This window comes from Ranitomeya imitator, chromosome 2 (genome assembly GCF_032444005.1).
Source record: "Ranitomeya imitator isolate aRanImi1 chromosome 2, aRanImi1.pri, whole genome shotgun sequence".
Taxonomy (NCBI): Eukaryota; Metazoa; Chordata; class Amphibia; order Anura; family Dendrobatidae; genus Ranitomeya; species Ranitomeya imitator.
This window is the reverse complement of record NC_091283.1, coordinates 737,466,434-737,490,468: the sequence shown is the minus strand read 5'-3', so window position 1 is coordinate 737,490,468 and position 24,035 is coordinate 737,466,434. Positions and strand designations below refer to the sequence as shown.

At 45.1% G+C, this 24,035-nt stretch overlaps 1 protein-coding gene across 1 annotated transcript in view; it reads right to left on the bottom strand.

Moving 5' to 3' along the window:
• CDH23 (cadherin related 23) overlaps window positions 1-24,035 on the bottom strand; it is a 1,839,731-nt gene that overhangs the window by 1,053,012 nt on the left and 762,684 nt on the right. The window contains exon 7 of the mRNA XM_069753216.1: window positions 12,643-12,837. Within this exon, the coding sequence (XP_069609317.1) occupies window positions 12,643-12,837 (195 nt within the window). The remainder of the gene's footprint in view (window positions 1-12,642; window positions 12,838-24,035) is intronic.

Genomic DNA, 24,035 nt, shown 5'->3' with positions numbered 1-24,035 from the left:
ACATTCTATGGTCATAACAAAACATACAGAATTCTTACAGTTCTGAGCACAAGACTCTCCTTTGCCAGATGCTGTGCAAAATCAACTTCAATCCTCACAGTTGGTAACTCCCAGTGAGGAGAATCTTATCAGTCTATGATCACTTTCATACAGTAGAACGAAAGTAAAACTTGTGACCCTGTAATACTGAGAGAAATCTTCTGATTTGCTAATGACATGCATTTGTGAAAAGTTCTGTAATTTCATCTACTGCCACTTTCCATGGTTTTCTCATAGCCGATAGATCCTTTTAAAACTGCACAGTAGAATAAAAATGTTATCATATTTTAGATTTGGCAAAAGACGTAGCTAAATGGCTTTTATAAGTAAGCAGACATTTTCTCTTTAGTACCCAAGAGCATTAATGGATTTGTGACATTCTGGACAGAATCTTATTATGGGCATGTACAGGCACAAAGTGATGGACTGATAGAGGCTATTCTGTAGCACTACATCTACTTCATCGAGACTTTAAAATTGCTGTGAAAGCTGATTATGAGGGATTAATGCTCATTTAAACGGTATTCAATAAAACAGCATGAACATTATGTTACAATAACCCCAAGGCTTTGCAGTTTGTGACTACGCTGAATGTTTCTTTTCTGATCCTTGATTTCGCTGCTATAATGTTATTACTGGTAAACTTACACAGTGAAATCTCAGCAGATTATTTTTATGCACGCACAAATCTATTTCAAATATAGTAGTCTAGTTTACTGAATAGAGAGGTTAAAGTACACATAATTATATCTCGCGAAATTTCCACGTGTTTGGGATTTAGAAGGTGGGAAGACTGAATATTGACATTTACCAATAAACTTTTTGAGATGCTCATGTATGTTGCTTTTGGAGCACAGTATGTGTCATCTCAGCTTGTAGACCAACTGCACGTTTCTTCAGAGTTTTCCCTTCTCCAACTGTGAGTTTCTTCAACGTCTTCTCTGGATCGTGTGCTGTCATCCCTTTCTCCCAGAAACTGGTAATCACAGCTCAGCAGCATCTGCAACTGACAGACTACTAAGCTCTGATTGGGGGGTCTAAAAGGGAGGATTGAATGTCTATGCCCACAGAGAAGACTCTGAAGAAACACCTAGTTGCACTATAAGCAGAGATTTCACATACTGAATTCCAAAAACAACTAGTGTGATCCAGCACAAAATAGAAAAGAGTGTCAGAATTAGGTGAGCTCATGAATTTTTACAACTTGTACAACTCAGTTTGTTTCGCAAGTGATAAGTTTTCTTTAAGAAAATTTTATTTCCTAAAGATTAAGATGAAAAATAAGTGTCTGCTTACTGCCTGAGCATGCAAAAACAACTAAGCTTATTAAGGATACTAGATCATGAAGGTAGAGATATATCAGCTTAAACACCCAGGTCATTCTCCAAAACAAAATGTGAATATCTTTTGTGGAAGGTCGGTTCACTTAGCTGCTCCTCGAGTTAGTCACAGGCACATGTGTTATGACCTGGTGGTTAGGGGCACCCGGCACGACCTGATAGTTAAACTCACACAGGACAAGCTCTGGGATGTGGGAGCTCTGCTGACCGCAGGCCCTAATCCTATCACAACAACTAGAAATAGCTGTGGAGCGTTCCTGACTCTCCCTAGACGCCTCTTCACAGCCTAAGAGTTAGCTAGCCCTAGAGATAGAAAATAAAGCCTACCTTGCCTCAGAGAAATTCCCCAAAGGAAAAGGCAGCCCCCCACATATATTGACTGTGAGTAAAGATGAAAGTCACAAACGCAGAAATGAAACAGGTTTCAGCAAAGGGAGGCCAGACTTACTAAACAGACAGAGGATAGGAAAGGTATCTTTGCGGTCAGCACAAAAAACTACAAAAGACCACACAGAGTGTGCAAAAAGACCTCCGCACCGACTCACGGTGCGGAGGTGCCACTCTGCATCCCAGAGCTTCCAGCTAGCAAGACAAAATCATGATAACCAGCTGGACAAGGAAACAATGAACAAATAATAACTATCAGGAACTTAGCTTCTGCTGGAGAAGACAGGTCACCAGAAAGATCCAAGAGCGAACTGAACCAATGCAGGAACATTGACAGCTGGCATGGAGTAACGATCTGAGTGGAGTTAAATAGAGCAGCCAACCAAAGGATAAACCACGTCACCTGTGTAAGGAACCTCAGAAGCAGCAGCTTCACTCACAGCCACCAGAGGGAGCCCATAGACAGAACTCGCCGAAGTACCATTCACGACCACAGGAGGGAGTTCGACAACAGAATTCGCAACACACATGTGTGTTTAAAGTCTCTGGATGGTTTAATGCATCATAAACCAAAAACCCAAACTGGTAACAGAAAAAAACAGCCTGTCTGGCTCAAATGAAAATAAATTCACATACAGTCTTGCCCACTGCCTCTGGGACAACACATATGGCAGCTCTCACAGGAGCTGCAGGTCTGGAGGCATTCTTCCTCCACACAACAGACAGGGAAAACAAAACTTGCTGGACATTTAACTCTCTCCAGCCACACCCTGGAGGTGGAGATATGGTGGGTAGGTGTCTTGTCCATCTCTGACCTACCCGCCTTGAGAGTGAGGCCCATATAGTGACTGGATTGCTCTCAGCACATATCATGCTGGAGAAAACACTTATGGCTTTCACGTCACACAGGAAAGAAACCTTTGTGACACATATCTCCCCTCATGAATGACACCAGTGGCCCTGTCACATATTTTCCTTCCTGCCAAAAGTCGGGGGGGATTTGGCACCTTCGGACACCAAACATGAAATTTGGGTGAGGGCATCTGCATTCCTGTGTTGCTTCCTGGGGGCCTATATTCTACATTGAGCCTAAAATCCTTGAGGCCTTAGAATCACCTAGTCACCAGGGCATTCTAAACCTGTTTCTCCCTTAACAATCTCAGAGGGTCATGATTGGACACAAGTTTGAACCTCCAGCCTTTTAGATAACACCTCAATGTATCTGCTGCCCATTTTATGGCTAGGCATTGTTTCTCCACAATGGCATAATTTTTCTCACATAATGAGAGCTTCCAGCTCAGATATAGGATGGGATACTCTTTCCCATTTAACTCCTTAGACAGCACGGCTCCTGACCTGACTTCTGTGGCATCTGTCTATACCACAAACTCCTTTCTGATGTCTGGTGAGATCAGAACCGTATGTTTACACAGAGCCTGCTTCAACTCCTGGAACACCATCTCTGTGTCAGCAGTCCATTTAACTATGGTCGACTTGGTACCATTAAGAAAATCCGTCAATGGTACGGCAATTATAGAAAAACTTGGGATGAACTGCTGTTAATAGCCCTCAATTCCAAGAAATGCCCTCACTTGCTTCTTGGAAAGCGGTTGCAGCCACTTCTGAATCGCCACGATCTTATTTATCTGCAGTTTAATTTTGCCCCTTCCAATGGCATAGCCTTGCAACTTGGCTTCTTCCTTCTCTATGGCACACTTTTTTGGATTTATGGTGAACCCTGCACTTCTTCAAACATCCAGAACCAACTGTGCCTTTGGCAGATGAATAACCCCGTCAGGACTAAAGACCACAATGTCATCTAGGTACGCTTCTGCACATTTCTTATACTGAGCCAGGATCCGATCCATCACCCTCTAGAAGGTAGCTGGGGCCCCCTGCAGACTGAAGGGCATCCTGGTGTATTAAAAAAAACCATCAGGCATTAAGAAGGCTGTCTTCTCCTTTACATTCTGGGACATTGGGACCTGCCAATAGCCCTTCATCAGGTTCAGAGTTGTAATGTACCTCGCGGGTCCAAGTCCCTCAATAAGTTTGTCCACACAAGGCATCTTGTAAGAATCAAAACTTGAGACTTCATTCAGCCTGTGGTAGTCGTTACAAATCCGCCACTCACCATCGCCCTTCGGCACGAGGATGATGGGACTCCATCATCCACTTTTTGACTCTTCTATCACTCCGAGGACTAGCTATCACTCCGAGGACTAGCATCCTCTTTATCTTATTTGATATCACCTCTCTCTGTGCTTCCAGGATTCTCTAGGGCTTGAGGTTCACACTTACATGTGGTTTGAGCAAGTTCACAAAATAGACCTGGTGTGGTTTCCTTCGCCCAAACTGGTGTACTTTGTAATTAACTTTGCCCACTTTTCCCACCACCTCATATAGACCTTGCCACTTGGCTAGGTATTTGCTCTCCACTGTGGGGATAAGCGCTAGCACGTGTTCCCTGGGCTGAAACTGCTTCAGCCTTGATGATCGGTTATACACCCTTGCATGTGCCTCCTGTGTCTGGAGAAGATGCTTCTTTATGATAGGCATCACCTTCGCCATTCTCTCCTGCAGCTGGGCGACATGCTCTATGATGCTGCGGTATGGCGTGACCTCAGGTTTCCACGTTTCCTTGGCGATGTCCAGGAGCCCTCGTGGATGTCGACTATACAGGAGCTCAAACAGCGAGAAGCCAGTAGAGGCCTAGGGAACTTCCCTGACGGAGAAGAGCAAAAATGAAAGCAGGCAGTTCCAGTCTCGACCATCCTTCTCAATGTACTTTTTGAGCAAGGCTTTCAAGGTTTTATTGAAGCGTTTTACTATGCCGTCGGTCTGTGGATCGTACACTGAGGTTTGCCGCTGGGCAATCTGGAGGACCCTACACAGTTCTTTTATTACCTTGCTCATGAAGAGGGTTCCCTGGTCTGTGAAAATGTCCTTTGGCAGGCCTGGACTATACTCTTATCCGAAGAGTTCCTTAGGGCTACTGCTTCAGGATACCAGGTCGCATAGTCCATGACCACTAGAATATGTTGGTGCTCTAGTGCAGACTCAATTAAAGGGCCTACTAGGTCCATGGCAATTTGCTTTAATGGGATCTCTATTATCGATAACGGGACTAGAGGACTTCAGAAGTGAGAAGAGGGAGCAGTTATCTGGCAGGTGGGGCAGGACCTACAATAATTCAGGATCTCCCGGTAACATCCTGGCCAATAGAACCTCTGACATATTCTCTCCTGTGTTTTATACACCCCCAGATGTTCTCCCAAAAGATGCCAATGGGCCATGTCTAGAGCTTTGCGCTAGTATGTCCCTGGAACCAACAGCTGCTCCACTTTTTCACCTCCTCTCAGTCACTCAATACAACAATTTACAATAGACTGCAAAATGTGGGTACCTGGTGTCAGCTCCTGCCTCTTGAGCAACCCCATCAATCACAGAAAAATGTTCAAAGGCCCATTTTAGGGTAAGATTTCACATTTGAGCAGTCATGAAATTTTCCCCAGACTCCCCCAGCTCAAGAAACTTGGCCTCACTGATCATCGGTTCATCTTCATCGCCAGCTAGGACACACAAAGGGAACTCCTCCGCCTCTGACTGTGACAGGGATTGATCAGGGTTGTGCTGGCTCCTGCCTGAGTCACTGGGCAACCTTGCCTTTCCCCACAAATCCCAGAACAGACTGAAATGCTGCCCGATTGTCATGTGGTGTAGTAAGTATCTGACTACCCTGATCTCATGAAACTCCGTAGCATGGCTTGTTTTATACAATGCTTTGGCAACTGGGTGATACAGCGGATGCCCACATGTTTCCCTGGTATCAACTGGTGGGGAAGCGTGGCCCTTATCAGGGTCACCAAACTCTCAGAGTCCAAGAGTCTTGACACCAATACTCTGTTTATGGTCACAGGACATAACTATGGGCCCTCTTCAGGCTGATAGTGCACAATGCAGGCTGGGTAGGCATAATATGAGCAGCACCTGCCTTGACCACAATCCATCTGCTTGGAAGACAGAGGACAATGGGCCGCTATGTGTCCAGGACCGTGAAACCACCAGCAGATAAGTTCTTTAGCTGCAGCCTTTTGTAGCCCCTCGGCAGCTCCTCGGGATCTTGGAATCCCCCCCAATGGAGGCTCTGTTACCTCTATAAGGGTTTTGTACTCAATTAGGTGCAGCAGGAGGAAAACAGGAGGCTTGCTTCTTTAAAAAGTTCATACGGGTTTGTTAGCTTCCTAAACTTAGCAGTAACAACAAACTGTAAGCGGCCTTCTGAGCAGGCAAAACAACACAAAGGTGCCCTTAGCCGGGCTCTCTGGTCCCTCAGGCCTGTGGGCACACAGACTGGGCAATGTCCAGCACACAGACTCGGTCTGGAGCCACACACACAGGAGGCCTTCTACCTCCCAAGACACAAACCATGTGCCAAACATTAGCCTCCATTATGTAGGCTGTAACCACAACAACAGGTGAGGTATGTGGGTAGCCAGACCCGGCCACCTCTCATAGCTAACCACAATGTTGACCCAGTAGCACTAAATGACTTCTTAGTGCTCATGTGCACTAAAGCAAAATACTCCGGGTTCCATCGCGGTGAGCAGCCATTTCTGCGACACATACCTCCCATTGATTACACGGCCATTAGCCTCCTTACACCTTTCTTGTGAACTTGGGCTCCCGCTGGGTACCCCAGTAAGGATATGTACCAATGCTCACTTCCTTAGGGACCTCTCGACCACCTGGTACCTTTCTACGAGGCGCACCAAGTCATCTGGTCTCCAGGGGTCTCCCTGGGCAATCCAGGTCTACACCGGTCTGGGGAGGGAGTGAATAAACCTGTCCACAACCAATCGCTCAACCATCTCATCTGCAACTATTTCTGGACCAAATGCAATAAGACAAACATTTGCAAGCGGGGAGGTTTATCACCATAATGCGTCCAGTGATGAACCCTTTGGTCTCTGCCAGACATAGTGACACCTGAGCGTGCCAATATCTCCATTTTCAACTTGGCGTATTCCTGGGCCTCCTGTAATGTCAAATCATAATAGGCCTTCTGGGACTCACCAGTCAAATAGGGGGCCAGTACCTCTGCTCACTGCTGCTCACTGCTAGTGGTAGCTTCTCACGCCCTGCCACCAGTTCGAACACAGTCAAAAATGCCTCCACATCATCCACTGGGGTCATCTTTTGCATGGCTCATCTTACTGCTTTCCAGATGCCAGCATCATCTCCTTGATGTGAAGGAGGGGGGCTTCTCTGCTGTGGACAACTCCCAGCAGGAGTTCCATCTGCTTTTGTTGCTGTTGAATTTGCTTTAATAGGCGTTTATTAGTATCCTTCTATACCTCATGCTGCTGCTGTTGGCTCAGGATCAGGTGCTTGAGTAGCTGCTCCATTTTTTCTGACTGCTGTTCCATCCCTGTAGCCGCCTTCAGCCAGGACATACAGTTTATCCTCTGCTGCTACACTTGGTCCTGGAACATTGTCGGCATCCGAAACACCACTTGCGGAAGGTCGGCTCACTTAGCTGCACCTCAAGGTTAACACAGACACACGTGGGGTTAAAGTCTTTGGTTGGTTTCTTGCATCAAAAACCAAAACCCCAAACTGGTAACAGAAAAACAGCCCTTCTGGCTCAAATGAAAATAAAAAATGCATATACAGTCCTGCCCAGTGCCTCTGGGACAACACGTGCAGGAGCTGCAGATCTGGAGGCATCCTTCCTCCACACAACACAGACAGAGAAAAAAAACTGGCTGGACATTTAACTCCCTCCTGCCACACCCTGGAGGTGGAGATATGGTGGGCAGGCATCCCGCCCATATGTGACCTACCCACCATGAACTTCAGGCCCATATAGCGACTGGATTGCTCTCAGCACATATCATGCTGGAGAAAACACTTATGACTTTCACATCACGCAGGAAAGCAACCTTTGCGACACATATCTCCTCTCATGTATGGCGCCAGTGACCCTGCACACTATATAAAATTCTACTTCTGGTAAAGTAGAATCAACAGTTTGCCCATCTTTCGGATTAACCATTACATTGTGCCACCCACATAGCCGTGTTCATATAATAATTTTAAACATATACCAGTAAAATCATAGTAGCAATAAAAGTGCCTGTACAAATTGGCAGCCAAAGGGACAAACTTATCCCTTCCATAGTCAGTCATAGTCATGAACTTAAATGCATGGTGCCAGTGAAGCTAGCTACTTTTTGTGCCAACTTGAACTCTGAGATGAGCATTGGAGAACTCCATTAGATAGAAGCAAGGCATCATTACCTAGGATCATGCAGCGGAGCAGCAAGGCGTTCCGTGGCGACATCGGCTACTTGTCCCGGTGGATGCATCAGCAACCGGTGGAGGCCGAGAAGTATGAGGAGTACAGGGAGTTGGCGATGAACCGGCGGGAACCTGGAGATGTCCGGACGACCCTGGAGGCGGCTTTACAGGGGATCATGCTGGTCGCAATCCCTGGCACCACGGACTCTCACCGGGCACGGTGGTAAGGAGCCTCCGCCCGGCTGTATTGATGCGTCGTTCTCACTTCCCTTACCTCCTGTGGGGCACCACCATCATCACCGGAGGTGTCTCGGCTTCCAACTCTGCCATCGTTGCCGTTAGCAACGGCCCCTGCGTCCCTGCCAGCCACAAGCATTCCGGCCGGTACCAGCAGCTAGAGTGTAAGAAGGCTTCGGGTGGCCGTGGCTGTGGAAGCTCACTGGATCCACAGAGTGATACGGGAGAAGAGGCAGCGGTAGCGCCACATCGTCCAAGAGTTGATTATGCCTTCCTCTTGATCCTTATATGTTCTGTTTGTTCAATAGCTGCCACTACATTTCTGTGTTTGTTTATGAAACCCTCTGGTCACCTTGGTGAGGGAATGCGTCGCCATTTTGTGTCATAGCGCATTTATTCTAACCTGCGGTTATTAAACATTGTTGAATGACTGCATCCAGTGGTGGTCTTTACTATAACTTTTGTGTGTATGCCCCTTTATTGGCCCTTTGTTTTACATTGACTTGTCTATTTTGCCCAAATGTGGCCACTAAAAGCTTGGTGACTATGTTTGTTCACTGGGCTTTTTAGTGGTGAACACACCGATATATGGCAGGACAGCGCGCACGCTGTGGCTCTGCATTTTTGCCGATGTGAAGTTTTGCCCTATAATTGCGCTGCTACTTCAAACCAAAGTGCATGCGTAGCTCTTTTGCATACTTGTTGCAATGGTAACCTTGCTGTGCATGTGATGACGCGCTTCCGGCGGTGTTGCTGTCGGCGCATGTGCTGTCATCACAGATTGTGCACAGTTTATGGACAGCCTCAATACAGCTTTCTCCATGTCTCCCTGGTAAGCAGTGCTGCTGCGATGGATTTATAATTAAGAAATATATAAAGCAACACAGATAACTTGCGGTTAGTACCCCAGATGAAGCCATTGAGGGTGGCAACATGCGTCGGGTATCTGTTCCACCTCGGCTCTACTCCACCTCGGCTCTACTCCTTATAGGTCTTTCTAACTAACAGTGCCATTCCATGTTATTGGTCATGGGTGGTCTGTTTAGCTTGCGCTTTTAACCCTTATGTGCTCATCTTGGACATGTTATACTGCTCGCTCTCTCTATTTTTCTTTTTAAGATTTTGTTACATTTATGAGTGACTGCTATTTAAGCTTATATTTCTCTAACGCTTTTGCACCTTACATTGGTAAGCTGCTTTTGTTAGTGTGATTACATTCAAATTCATCTGGTTTGCACATATCGCTCTCATTTCATGTACATTATGTTGTTCTGTTGTTTTCTGCTATCAGCAAAGTTTTCACTATATTGAGTTACAAGTGGGCACATATTGGTAATAATCTTTTGCAAAAAAAATCTTTTTCCTAAGCATATATATTGATAGATGTTGTGCATGGGTTACATACACTCTTGATATGCTGTTTATATAGGCAGTAGTTCACTGTGCACAGTATATATACATTTTTGGAGTTTAGCTAAAGGTGATTGGCGGCATTATGAGCCTCTGGTTAATAGATGTCATGTCACATGTGTGACTACGTTTAGTGTTTTTAATGTTTCGTGCATGTTTTCTTGTGTGTCAAATTAAATAAAAATCAAATAATTTTATGCTGTTTCCCTGCTTCAGGTGATCACCTCCTAATGACCTATTCCTTTCTTTTTTTGTAACAGCATCGTCCAAGAGTTGCAATGCCCCAGTGGGGGACCTGCAGCAGGCCGGATGAAACATGGCATGGTCCGGTACCTCAATAGAAGCAGAGGGTATAGCTTCCTGCAGGAGCTGAAGACCGGAGCCAAAGTCTAGTTAATGCAGGGTCTCTCATGTTTCATGGTCCTCTACAGAAGGGGGACCGCGTAGCATGTATCAAGGAGCAGGGGCCTTGAGGACCCTATGCGGCAGCCGTAAGAATGGCATCTGACTGGGAGGCAAGCACACTGCAGGAGGCTAAGCGCATGGAATGGCCAGTAGTCACGGCCACAGTCGCTGTGAAGGTGCAGGAAGGAGTGGCACCTCAAAGCAGTGAGGCGGCTGCCAATGTGACAGCGGAGCCGGAAACTCCAAGGGCTGTGGGACCACTGTTGGAGGGAGTGCGGAGCCAGAGGAACAGTGGGGACTCCTCCACCAGTGGGTCCTCATCCCACACCTAAATAATAGTGCAAGGTCCGAATGCGGCCAATTACACGAATCAGCGGCCATGTGGGGACTAAAGTGGCCCTCTTGGAACTGAGTTTGGTGCCAGGTGCACCCAAAAAGGAAATGCCAGGGACTGTTCTGTGTCTCTGCAGGGGCAAGGAGCCCAGTATGGCGCCGAAGGACTATGGTACTCAAATGTGGTCCCAAAATGTCGGCCGTAGTTATTCGTTTTCCCCTCTTCCCAGTTTGTTTGCACCTGTTGGTGCTCCCCTTGCTGGATCATGGGGCCAAAACCCCACAGGGGATAACTATGGTGGACTTTGGGTGGGCTGCTACAGAACTGAACTCTGTGTCCCTGGACTGTGCCTCATTTTACCTGTGGACTAGCCCCCTGTTAAAATACAGTCCACCAACATTTAAGGGCCCGTGGTTCACTGAAAGGAGGGAGGAGGAAATTGCTGAGCGTGAATGGGGCTCACTAGTGTTAAAGGACCACTGGACCACTATGAAAGCCTCTTTTATGGACTGTAAGTTTTAAGGACTGTGTTTCTTTTAGGTCCTGATGTTCGAGGACGACCATGTTTTTGGAGAGAGGGTTGTAAGGAGGTGATGGAGACCCTTGTTTGCCCCTCCTCCACTCGGGACCCATGCAACCCTTTTTTGCATGTCAAGTGATGCCTCATGTTTGTTGTCTGGCAATGTATGTGCTTTGCACTTACTCTTGTGTACTGTGAAATATGTTGAAGCCATGTCTATTAGTAATGCGTTATATTCGCATTATTTTATCATGGAAATTCCCCTTTAATTATCTATGTGTTTCATATGTAATTGCTGCCTATGTATAGTTAGGGACAGCAATGAGTTAACATGGTAGGCTGGGCTTGCAGCCCAAGGAGTAGGAAGCTCCTGCTTCCTGGTCAGTAGCCTGGTCACGTTTGCACTGGGCAGTTGTGCAGCCGCAGCCGGGGCATTGCCAGGGCCCTGGAGGGGATAGAATCTGTTGCCCAGGACTAAAGGACACTGACACAGGCATTGCCAGACCCACAGAGGGGATAGAATCTGCTGCCCAGGACTTAGGGACCGCAACACAGGCCCCAGGACTTTGTAAGGGCCCCCCCGAAGGTACTTCAAGCATCCAGATTCTGGTGTATGGACTACTGCTTCTACTGGTCGCGGTGGTTGTTGTTGGTACAGCAGCAGACATTGCTAGAGAAAGGGCAGGATGCCAGTGTTGTACTTCATTTAATCTCTGTTATTAAATTTTGTTCCCTGTTGGACTGCAGGTTGTTTCTGAAGATTGTGTTCATCCAGTCTATCTCTGGGCAAGGTGTTGGGGTGTCTACTGACTGTGGCTTAGTTGACTTGGCTGGGACTACCACCCTGGACCACCTTGTTACAATAATGCTTTATAAAATTGACAGAACAAAGAATATAGACGGCACCAGGCTCAAAATGCACCCAATCTTTGACGCAAAGCAGCACAATGTCTGCGCAGGATTCGTGTAGCAAGCACAGATAAAGCAGACTACGGCGGTGCTCCACATAGAAAAATCAAGTCCATTCCATATAGTAAAAAAGAAGAATATGTGGCACTCACCCAGAAAAGCTGCTAAATTAAAGTCCTTTATTCATGCTGCGATAAAACGGAACACTTTTGGAGAGGCGGCTGGGATCGGGAGATGGTGCTAGGAGGAGGAGAGGTGGACGACGATCGTTTCGCGCAAACGATCGTCGTCCACCTCTCCTCCTCCTAGCACCATCTCCCGATCCCAGCCGCCTCTCCAAAAGTGTTCCGTTTTATCGCAGCATGAATAAAGAACTTTAATTTAGCAGCTTTTCTGGGTGAGTGCCACATATTCTTCTTTTTTACAATAATGCTTTAGTTAAAGTGGCACATGTTCTAATAACAATATATTACTTCTAAGTTTTGGTGAGGTAACCTTGTTAGGTCTAATACTTCCTAGTCTTTTCCTAGATCGCAAACTAATATTTTTCTGATAATTTAAACCTGTCCCATGCCCTCCTTATTTTAGATGCATTGCTCTTTTAATTTGCTTGCTATTTCATTTTATCGGATATTACATATGCAAATGTAAAATTGTTATGCTAATTAAATGTTCCTTTAATTAGTTTCAGTGGTGACTCTACTTCTGCAGAGCCAATGAAAGCAAAAAATGGCTTCCAGACAGTGTGGACGACTTACCGTTGCATTAACCTGAAGTTGGTATGCCACAGTGGTTTCATAGTCCAGCGGACTGATGACAGTCACAATGCCCCGGGACCTGTCTATAGCAAACACACTGGAGGGAGGCTGAATGGAATATAAGACACTTCCACCTGTTCCCTGGTCAGGATCTGTAGCATTCACAATATAAATTGGAGTTCCCACTGGTGTGTTCTGGAACAGAGGAAACATATACAGTGTGAAATTAACAGATGGAAATTAACTAATTCACTCAAACGGTTCAAGACAAATAAACTGACCCTGTTACTGTATAATGTTATCTGAAATGTTTTATTACTCCATTGGCAGCAAATCATCTCATTTTATTCTTAGTTTATTCTCAGCATTGCAAATACGCATTGTTGCCTGGGATACTGATCCTGACTGTGTTACAGGGAATACATTATTAAAAATATATATATACCTATTTACCTAAGAAAACCACTGTAATTAGTGTCATTCCAAGTTTCACATTGGTGCCTGCTTGGCAATAATGAAACCTATAACTGCAGATTTTCACCCCTCAATAAAGCAATTATGGTCTGGAGCATAATTATTGGGAATCTATTAAAAGCCATCACAGAATGGAAGGAAAAACAAACATCAACTTTTATCCAAGAAAAGTCCAAAGAAGGACATAGGCATTAATACATATTATGTACTCTTAAATATTATATTTTCACTTGTCTGTGCAATAGGGAATAATTCATTAATAACTGGGTGTTCAAATGTTGGGACTCACTCAGCAATGCTAAGATCAGGGCTTTGGATCCTGAAAACTAGGCTCTGCTAAATCTCATTTTGAATTTAAGCAAAGGTGCACATGACCTCCACTGTTTCATTATCTATGGTACTGCAAAATAATAATAACCAAACACAGAGTCCGCTTTCCTGGTTTTAGAGCCCCAAGCTCAGTATCACAGGAGGTGCCAGCTGTTGGACACCAAGCAACCAATAAGTTATTCCCTGTCATACAAATAGGGGACAACTTCAAGGTGTTGTTCACTACTAGGACAACCCCTACTTAAACGCAATGTTCAGCCCCGATTAAAATAATAAAGTATGTGTTAGGAGTCGAGTTTCCTCTGCTGCACAGGGGGAATCTCGATCCGTGTCTGCTGCGGTCTCCCATTTGGTATCGGCCGCAGTGGGCTCTGCTCAGCGGAGACGTCGCTCCTAGCGTCTCGCTGGGGCTGATTCGGTGCATAGGGTCACTACTGCCTTTTCTGGCTTTCCTATGGTACCCTGCACTGATCTGCGGCGAGCGAGCCTCTCTGGGACTAAGTCCTTGTTTACTCACACTGAGCATGCCCAGGGCAGGGTCTCCCATTGGAGGTCGAGAGCCGCATGTTCGGTCACATGCTCAGGTGCTGCAGTACATTCCATTGGTCCTTCTGGAAGGTCCTGAAAGGGCAAAACATGCTCAGGTACTGCAGCACTTTCCATTTGTCCTTCTGGAAGGTCCTGAAAGGGCAAAAACTTCAGTAGCAGCTTCCTGTGCTGCAACTATATAAACTGCGCATGACCGCACGGCCATGCGCTAGTATCGTCTTATGCTATATGCTTTGCGTCAATGTGGTCATGTGTTTGAATGTGTTCAGGGACCCGGCTGAAATAAGCCCCTAGAATGCTGGCACCTCCGGCGAGGAGATTGTGTATAAGTGTGTTCAGGGACCCGGCTGAAATAAGCCCCTAGAATGCTGGCATCTCCGGCGAGGAGTTTTGAATGCATGCATGACCACTCACTGCTCACATCTGGGTAGTTGGCCTGTGCCTCTGTGAAAGTCTAACAGGGCACAGAGCTTTCCTCTCGCGGTTACTCTGTGAAGCTAACAGAGTTGGTATATACCGCCATATAGAGCCGCCATTATTTAGCAGCAGGTGCTTTCCTGCACGGTGGATCCCGGGTTGCGAACGCACCAATTCCATTTAATAAATTATATATTTGGTGCGTTCCGCCAACCCTAACAGTATGTACTCGCCTCCCGTGCTGACTCCGTTACAGCGGTGTTGGCATTCGCAGTCCTGGGGCTGTAATGCAGTGGGATGACACATGATGCCCGGCACCCAATCAGCGCTGGTGTCACTGTCCCCACCTTCATACACATTGAACATGAAGCCCCTTCTTCTTCATGGTCAGTTTGAACGAGAGACAGTGATGCCAGCTCTAATTTGGCACCGGTGTCACATGTCAAAACACCGCATCACAGTCCAGCCACGGGGAGAGCGAGTGCCGACACAGCGGGAACGGAGCCGGCACGGGAGGTGAGTATAGGCTTTATTATTTTATCTGGGTTGAACATTTAGTTTAAGAAGGGATTGTTCTTGTAGTGGCCAACCCCTTTAAAATTTTAGCAATAACTCTTTAAAAGCACAAATTACATAGGACAAATACTGTAGATAGACAGACAGATACATACATACAAACAAAAGAATACAGCAGCACTCTGTAACTGTTAGGCTATGTGCACACGTCCGGAAAGTATGCAGAAATTTCCTAAGAAAATCACGAGGTTTTCCGCAGGAATTCTGCATGCGTTTTTGTCCCGTTTTTATGGTGAATTTTGCGCGTATTTTGCGCCTTTTTTGTGTGGATTTTGTGCTGATTTTTTGCATTTTTTTTCTGGAGGTTCCCAAAGCAATAATATAGTGGGAAATCTGCTAAATACAAAATTAATGAACATGCTGTGTATTTTTCCGCATGCGTTATTTTGCGGATAAAAAACGCAACATGTGCACAAAAATTGCGGAAACCATTAAAAATGATGGCATGCTTAATGTATGCATTTTTTAAAGTGTTTTTGCAGTGAAAATCCACCAAAAAAAATGCACAAAAAATGCGAAAAATCCGCGAATAATCTGGAACGTGTGCACATACCCTTAAGGTATATGCAAACATTGAATGTATGAAATTTGGACTGTAAAAAAATGAAGGTACTATGCCAATATATTGGACAATTTATACGCTAAGTACTTTAATTGTACCTTCTCATTTCACTAAGGCCGGTTTCACACTTCTGTTTATTTCCAGTACCGGAAAAACCGGTACTGACAATACCTGTGTCCGTGAGTCCGTTTGTTTGTGTGTGTAATACTTGCGGCACACGTGTGGCTCATGTGTGCCTCATCAATACCACACGGACGGCCGCTGGGAAGAAGTGCTACAGTAAGCATTGATCCCCGGCGGCGGGTGCTGAAGACTGCTCTCATCATTTTCCCCTGCCGGTGATTGGCGCAAGCAGTGGAGAATGATGAGAGTTTTATTCAAGTCAGAACAATGACAGCAGATGGTGGCTTTTGGGACTATTACTCCCATCAACCTACTCAAATAACAGTGACAGCAGGAGTGGATGATGGGGGTATCCCTCACTGGCTGCCTGCAATATTACTAAATAAGTTAATGAAAGACCCAGCTTGGGTTCCCTCCTATTTTTGACAACAAGCCAGACAAAACTCACAGCTGGGGGCTGCAACCCTCAGCTGTCAGGTTCAGCAAGGCTGGTTATCAAGACTTGAGGGGTCCACACGCTATTTAAATAAATAATTAAAAAACATGTTGTAAAAAACATGTTGTGGAGTCCCCCCATATTTGACAACCAACATTGCTAAAGCTGACAGCTTGGGGCTGGTATTCTCAGGCTGGTAAGGGGCCATTGATATAAATCATCCCCTTGCCTAAAAATAGCAGCCTGCAGCTGCCTAGAAAAGGCACATCTATTAAATGCGCCAATTCTGAAGCTTTACATGGCTCTTCCCACTTGCCTTGTAGCGGTGGCAAGTGGGGTTAATATTTGTGGTGTTGATGTCACCTTTGCATTGTCAGGTGACATCAAGCCCACGGCTTAGTAATGGAGACACCTGTCCATTACTAATTCCATAGTTGCATTGTAAATAAAGACAGACACAATAAACTATTTCATTAGAAGTAAAACAAAACACACTTTTCCTTTTTAATTTAAAAATAACAAACACAGTTATACTCACCTAACATCTAATTCCACCAAAGCCATTAATCTCCTGCAAAAAAAATAAAATAAAAAACAACAATATACCATACCTGTTTGTCGCTCTGTCCCATGCTGTAATCCATGTCTGGGGGATAGATAGTTTTCAACCTGGACAGTGCCAAGATGCGACTGTCCAGGCTGAGAACCACTGGTGAATAAACTGCTGTAAGTGCAGCATCATTGACCAGCGGAGACATCATCGAAGCCAGGGCTAATCTGTGGTGACCTCATCACTGGCATTTTCCCACGGTCCTGTGGTCACCGCATTTCATACCGACTGGGAACCTCGATGATGTCATCGCTGGTCAATCATGCTGCAATTAAAATGCAGCAGATGTCATATTACCGATTGTGAGTCTGGCTTTCAGTAGAGATGAGCAAATTTATTTGTGTGGAATTGAATTCTACTAATATTTTATAATTGTTTTATATTTAACTCTGTAGGAATGGTGCACAGCTGGCTGAACTTTTGCTGAGCCAAAGAGGGTTGGAAAAAGGCTAAAAAAATGTAATACTCATCCAAAATCTGTCTAGCTACTCATGCTGATCACTGCCTGCCATCTTGTTTTCCATGCCTCTTCTTTCCATCGTCGGACGCTGCAAATTTCGTGTCTTCATTCTATTCAAGGCATTCCTACCATGACCAAGTCTCAGAAGTCACTCAGAAGGTTGTGTATTCTGTGGCATGGTCAAACCCAGAAATCCCGGCCTAAAGACACAAAGATGTGATGCACAATGATGGAAACAAAAGATGCAGAGGACCGAACTCCAGGTGGATAACGCTGGCAGCCAGACAAACTCCAGGCAGATAACGCCGGCAGCCAGACAGCTGAGTAGTGATGAGTATTTTTTTTTAACATACTATGTTTATTATACTCTGAGTGTGTAATAATGAACATTCAATCCACAAATTTTGTTAAATTATATATATATATATATATATATATATATATATATATATACACATACATATATACTGTGGGTATGGAAAGTATTCAGACCCCTTTAAATTTTTCACTCTTTGTTTCAGTGCAGCCATTTGGTAAATTCAAAACAGTTCATTTTTTTCAGATTAATGTACACTCTGCACCCCATCTTGACTGAACAAAATAGCAATGTAGATGGTGAACATTGGTGGACAATGGACAGCCATTTTCAGGTCTCTCCAGAGATACTCAATTGGGTTTAGGTCAGGGCTCTGGCTGGGCCAGTCAAGAATGGTCAGAGAGTTTTTCTGAAGCCACTCCTTTGTTATTTTAGCTGTGTGGTTAGGGTCATTGTTTTGTTGGTGTTACGGATCTTCAACACAGGACTAAGGTAGAAGGGGGAAAACTGACCCTGCACTATGACTAGGCTGAAACCCAATGATGGAGTGGGCGACCCATTCCTTGCGAATAGACCCACCGAAGATCCTACTTTAATCTCAAGCGAAGACGAAGACGTATAGAGGGGATGGGGTTCCCTAAAAGAACTAAGGACTGGGTACAAAAATGGGTCACCTCCAAATAGAAAAGACAGAGAAGGCTGCAGAAACCAATAGAAAACAAAAACTAAGGCTATCCGAACCAGACGTACCAGCACTGCACAATAACACACATACAGTAGAAGACAAAGTAAAACACCAATCTAGAGCTCAAACAGATTAACACTGCTGTCCAGCAAGGAATGGGAGGCAGGTGCTGGTTAATAAAGAGTGATACAAACACCTGACCCAAGACAAACCCAGCACCAGAGGAAAAAGACCAGCACCCAGAACTCCACAAGAAAATGGCAGATAGACACAAACTAAACAGATTCTAACAGTACCTCCCCTTTTACGAGGATCCCCTGGATCCTATATACCGGGCCTTATTTGGAAATATCCTGTGAAAAGCCTTAATTAAACTTGAGGCTCAGACATCCACAGCTTTCACCCAGGAATTGTCCTCGGGACCGAAACCCTTCCAGGACACAAGATACTGTAACCCTCCTCTATTCCACCTGGAATCAAGAATGCATGAAATCTCAAACTGAGAAGCCTTAGACCTAGCGCACACAGTACACTGATGCACCCACTTGACAATTTCTCTTAGCCACCCGGCCACCAGAAACTATGACCTTTTGACTTTCTTGTTTCGAATGACCTGCCAAACAAGACTCATGACATTCTGTAAACAAAGCTCTCCTCAGGGCTTTAGGCACAAATAATTTCCCATACGGAGTGTTAGTTGGTGCTGCATCCTGGGCTTTAAGAATGCTATTTTCCAACTTAGAACCTAATGCTGTCACCACCACCCCTCTTTGCAGAATAGATTCTTCCTTTTCAGTATGAAAGGGACTCTGTCACCTGAATTTGGAGGGAACAATCTTCAGCCATGGAGGCGGGGTTTTTGGGTGTTTGATTCACCCTTTCCTTACCCACTGGCTGCATGCTGGCTGCAATATGGGATTGAAGTTCATTCTCTGTCCTCCGTAGTACATGCCTGCACAAGGCATTCTTGCCTTGCGCAGTCGTGTACTATGGAGGACAGAGAATGAACTTCAATCCAATATTGCGGCCAGCATGCAGCCAGCGGGTAAGGAAAGGGTGAATCAAACACCCCAAAACCCCGTCTCCATGGCTGAAGATTGTTCCCTCCAAATTCAGGTGACAGTGTCCCTTTAACAGCTGGGGAGAAACTTCGAGACAAAGCATCAGTTTTAACATTTTTTGTCCCAGGGATATATGTCACAGAGAAATGGAACCGGCAAAAAACAATGCCCACCTAGCTTGACGGGCATTCAAACGTTTAGCAGCATCCAGATAGATCAGGTTCTTATGATCAGTAAAGACTTGTATACGATGTCTAGCACCCTCCAAAAATGTCACCAATGCTCAAACACAAGCTTAATAGCCAACAATTCTCGGTTCCCAACATCGTAGTTGATCTCCACCTCTGAAAATGTCTTAGAAAAGAAAGCACAGGGATGCACCCCATCCTCTCCCTCCTGGAACAGAACAGCCACCACTCCTACTGATGAGGCATCCACCTCTACCAGAAATGGCTTATTGTCATCTGTCTGGATCAAAACAGGAGCAGAGCTAAACCTCTCCTTGAGATGCTCAAAAGCCTTAACACCCTCAGGGGACCATTGGACAGTATTGGAACCCTTCTTAGTAAGATTAGTAAGCGGTTTTGCGATAAAACAGAAACATTCTTTATTAATTTTCTATAATAATTAGCAAACCCCAAAAATCTCTGAATCGACTTCAAGCATTCAGGTCTAGGCCACTCCAATACCGCCTGAACCTTAACCGGGTCTATCTCAAAACCATCACTGGAAGCAAAGTACCCAAAAAAACTAATTTTCTGTACCACAAACTCGCATTTCTCCAGTTTAGCAAAGAGTGTGTTTTCTCTCAGAATCTGCAGAACCTCACGGACTCTCTGCCAATGTGACTCCAGATCGGGCGAATAGATCAAAATATCATCCAAATAAACAATCATACTCCTACTGATCAACGGCCTCAGGATGTCATTAATGAAATTTTGAAAGAACGCTGAAGCATTTGTAAGGCTGAAAGGCATAACCAGACACTCAAAATGACCTTCCAGTGTATTTTCTTCTATTCATTGCCAGACACGGCCTTATTTCAAAAAAGAACCCTACTGCCACAGGGGACTTAGAGGGTCTTATATGACCTGCAGCAAGACTAGTCTGCAGGTATTCCTTTAAAGCCTCTGGAACGCTTCAACGGATACCGCTGATTCTAAGACTGTTTTTTCATGACATATTGTACTTCATGTTAGTGGTAACATTTCTTCGATATTACTTGCGATTATTTATGAAAAAAACGGAAATATGGCGAAAATTTTTAAAATTTTGCAATTTTCAAATTTTGTATTTTTATACCCTTAAATCAGAGAGATATGTCCCGAAAAATTGTTCATAGATAACATTTCCCACATGTCTACTTTACATCAGCACAATTTTGGAAACAAAATTTTTTTTTGTTAGGGAGTTATAAGGGTTAAAATTTGACCAGCAATTTCTCATTTTTACAACACCTTTTTATTAGGGAGTCGGGACCACATCACATTTGAAGTAATTTTGAGGGGTCTATATGATAGAAAATAACAAAGTGTGACACCATTCTAAAAACTACACCCCTCAAGGTTCTCAAAACCACATTCAAGAAGTTTATTAACCCTTTATGTGCTTCACAGGAACTGAAACAATGTGGAAGGAAAAAATGAACATTTAACTTTTTTTGCAAACATTTTAATTCAGTATCATTTTTTTTATTTTCACAAGTGTAAAAACAGAAATGTAACCATATATTTTGTTATGCAATTTCTCCTGAATACGCCAATACCCCATATGTGGGGGTAAACCACTGTTTGGGCGCACCGCAGAACTTGGAAGTGAAGGAGCGCCGTTTGACTTTTTCAATGCAGAATTGGCTGGAATTGAGATCGGACGCCATGTCACGTTTAGAGAGCCCCTGATGTGCCTAAACAGTGGAAAACCCCCACAAGTGACACCATTTTGTAAACTAGACCGCTTAAGTAACTTATCTAGATGTGTGGTGAGCACTTTGAACCCCCAAGAGCTTCACAGAAGTTTATAACGTAGAGCCGTGAAAATAAAAAAATTGCATTTGTTTACATAAAAATTATCTTTTCACCCACAAATTCTTATTTTCCTAAGGGTAACAGGAGAAATTAGACCACAAAAGTTGTAGTGAAATTTCTCCTGAGTACGTCGATACCCAATATGTGGGGGTAAACCACTGTTTGGGCGCACCGCAGAGCTTGGAAGAGAAGGAGTGCCGTTTTACTTTTTCAATGTAAAATTGTCTGGAATTGAGATTGGACGCCATGTCGCGTTAGGAGAGCCCCTGATGTGCCTAAACAGTGGAAACCCCCACAAGTGACACCATTTTGGAAACTAGACCCCTTAAGGAACTTATCTAGATGTGTGGTGAGAACTTTGAATGCCCAAGTGCTTCACAGAAGTTTAGAATGCAGAGTCGTGAAAATAATTTTTTTTTTCCACAAAAAAGATTTTTTTAGCCCCCGAGTTTTTATTTTCACAAGGGTAACAAGATAAATCGGACCCCAAAAGTTGTTGTCCAATTTGTCCTGAGTATGCTGGTACCCCATATGTGGGGGTAAACCACTGTTTGGGCGCACGGCAGAGCTCGGAATGGAAGGAGCGCCGTTTTGGAATGCAGACTTAGATAGAAAGGTCTGTGGGCGTTATGTTGCGTTTGCAGAGCCCCTGATGTACCTAAACAGTAGTAACCCCCACAAGTGACCCCATTTTGGAAACTAGACCCCCCAAGGAACTTATCTAGATGTGTGGTGAGAACTTTGAATGCCCAAGTGCTTCACAGAAGTTTAGAATGCAGAGTCGTGAAAATAAAAAAATATTTTTTTTTCCACAAAAAAGATTTTGTAGTTTTATTTTCACAAGGGTAACAGGAGAAATTGGACCCCAAAAGTTGTTGTGCAATTTATCCTGAGTACGCTGATGCCCAATATGTGGGGGTAACCCACTGTTTGGGCGCACGGCAGAGCTCAGAAGGGAGGGAGCACCATTTGACTTTTTGAGCGCAAAATTGGCTGTCGTGTTTGGAGACCCCCTGATGTAACTAAACAGTGGAAACCCCCCAATTCTAGCTCCAACCCTAACCCCAACACACACCTAACCCTAATCCCAACCCGATCCATAATCCTAATCACTAACTCTAACGATAATCACAACCCTTACCCCAAAACAACCCTAATGTCAACCCTAACCATAGCCCTAATCAAAACCCTAAATCCAACACACCCCTAATCCTAATCTCAACCCTAACCTCAAACCTAACCATAATCCCAATACACCCCTAATCACAACCCTAATCTTAACCCTAACCCCAAACCTAACCCTAATCCCAAGCGTAACCCTAATGCCAACCCTAACCCTAATACCAACCCTAATCCAAACCCTAACCCTAATCCCAACTCTAACCCTAACTTTAGCCCCAACCCTAGCCCTAACTTTAGCCCCAACCCTAACCCTAGCCCTTAGACTACTTTCACACTTGCGTCGTTTGGCATCCGTCGCAATCTGTCGTTTTGGACAAAAAACGGATCCTGCAAATGTGCCCGCAGGATGCGTTTTTTGCCCATAGACTTGTATTGCCGACGGATCGTGATGGATGGCCACACGTCGCGTCCGTCGTGCACTGGATCAGTTGTGTTTTGGCGGACCGTCGGCACAAAAAACGTTCAATGTAACTTTTTTGTACGTTGCGTCCACCATTTCTGACCACGCATGCGTGGCCGTAACTCCGCCCCCTCCTCCCCAGGACATAGATTGGGCAGCGGATGCGTTGAAAAACTACATCCGCTGCCCACGTTGTGCACAATTTTCACAACCTGCGTTGGTATGTCGGGCCGATGCATTGCGACGGCCCCGTACCGACGTAAGTGTTAAAGAACCCTAACCCTAAATTTAGCCCCAACACTAACCCTAAATTTAGCCCCAACCCTAACCCTAAATTTAGCCCCAACCCTAACCCTAATACCAACCCTAATCCAAACCCTAACCCTAATCCCAACTCTAACCCTAACTTTAGCTCCAACCCTAGCCCTAACTTTAGCCCCAACCCTAACCCTAGCCCTTAGGCTACTTTCACATTTGCGTCGTTTGGCATCCATCGCAATCTGTCGTTTTGGACAAAAAACGGATCCTGCAAATGTGCCCGCAGGATGCGTTTTTTGCCCATAGACTTGTATTGCCGACGGATCGTGACGGATGGCCACACGTAGCGTCTGTCGTGCACTGGATCAGTTGTGTTTTGGCGGACCGTCGGCACAAAAAATGTTCAATGTAACTTTTTTGTACGTCGCGTCCGCTATTTCTGACCACGCATGCGTGGCCGTAACTCCGCCCCCTCCTCCCCAGGACATAGATTGGGCAGCGGATGCGTTGAAAAACTACATCCGCTGCCCACGTTGTGCACAATTTTCACAACGTGCGTTGGTATGTCGGGCCGACGCATTGCGACGGCCCCGTACCGACGTAAGTGTTAAAGAACCCTAACCCTAAATTTAGCCCCAACCCTAACCCTAAATTTAGCCCCAACCCTAACCCTAAATTTAGCCCCAACCCTAACCCTAGCCCTAACCCTAACCCTAGCCCTAACCCTAACTCTAGCCCTAACCCTAGCCCTAACCCTAATTTTAGCCCCAACTGCTCTTCTCCTGCCGGCCGGCAGATGGCGACAGATGGCGGGCGCACTGCGCATGCGCCCGCCATTTTCTTTTGCCAAGAAGACCAGGAGGAGCAGCAGGAGAACCCAGGGACACTGGTGAGTATAATAGGGTCCCCGAATCCCCCTATTTCTCTGTC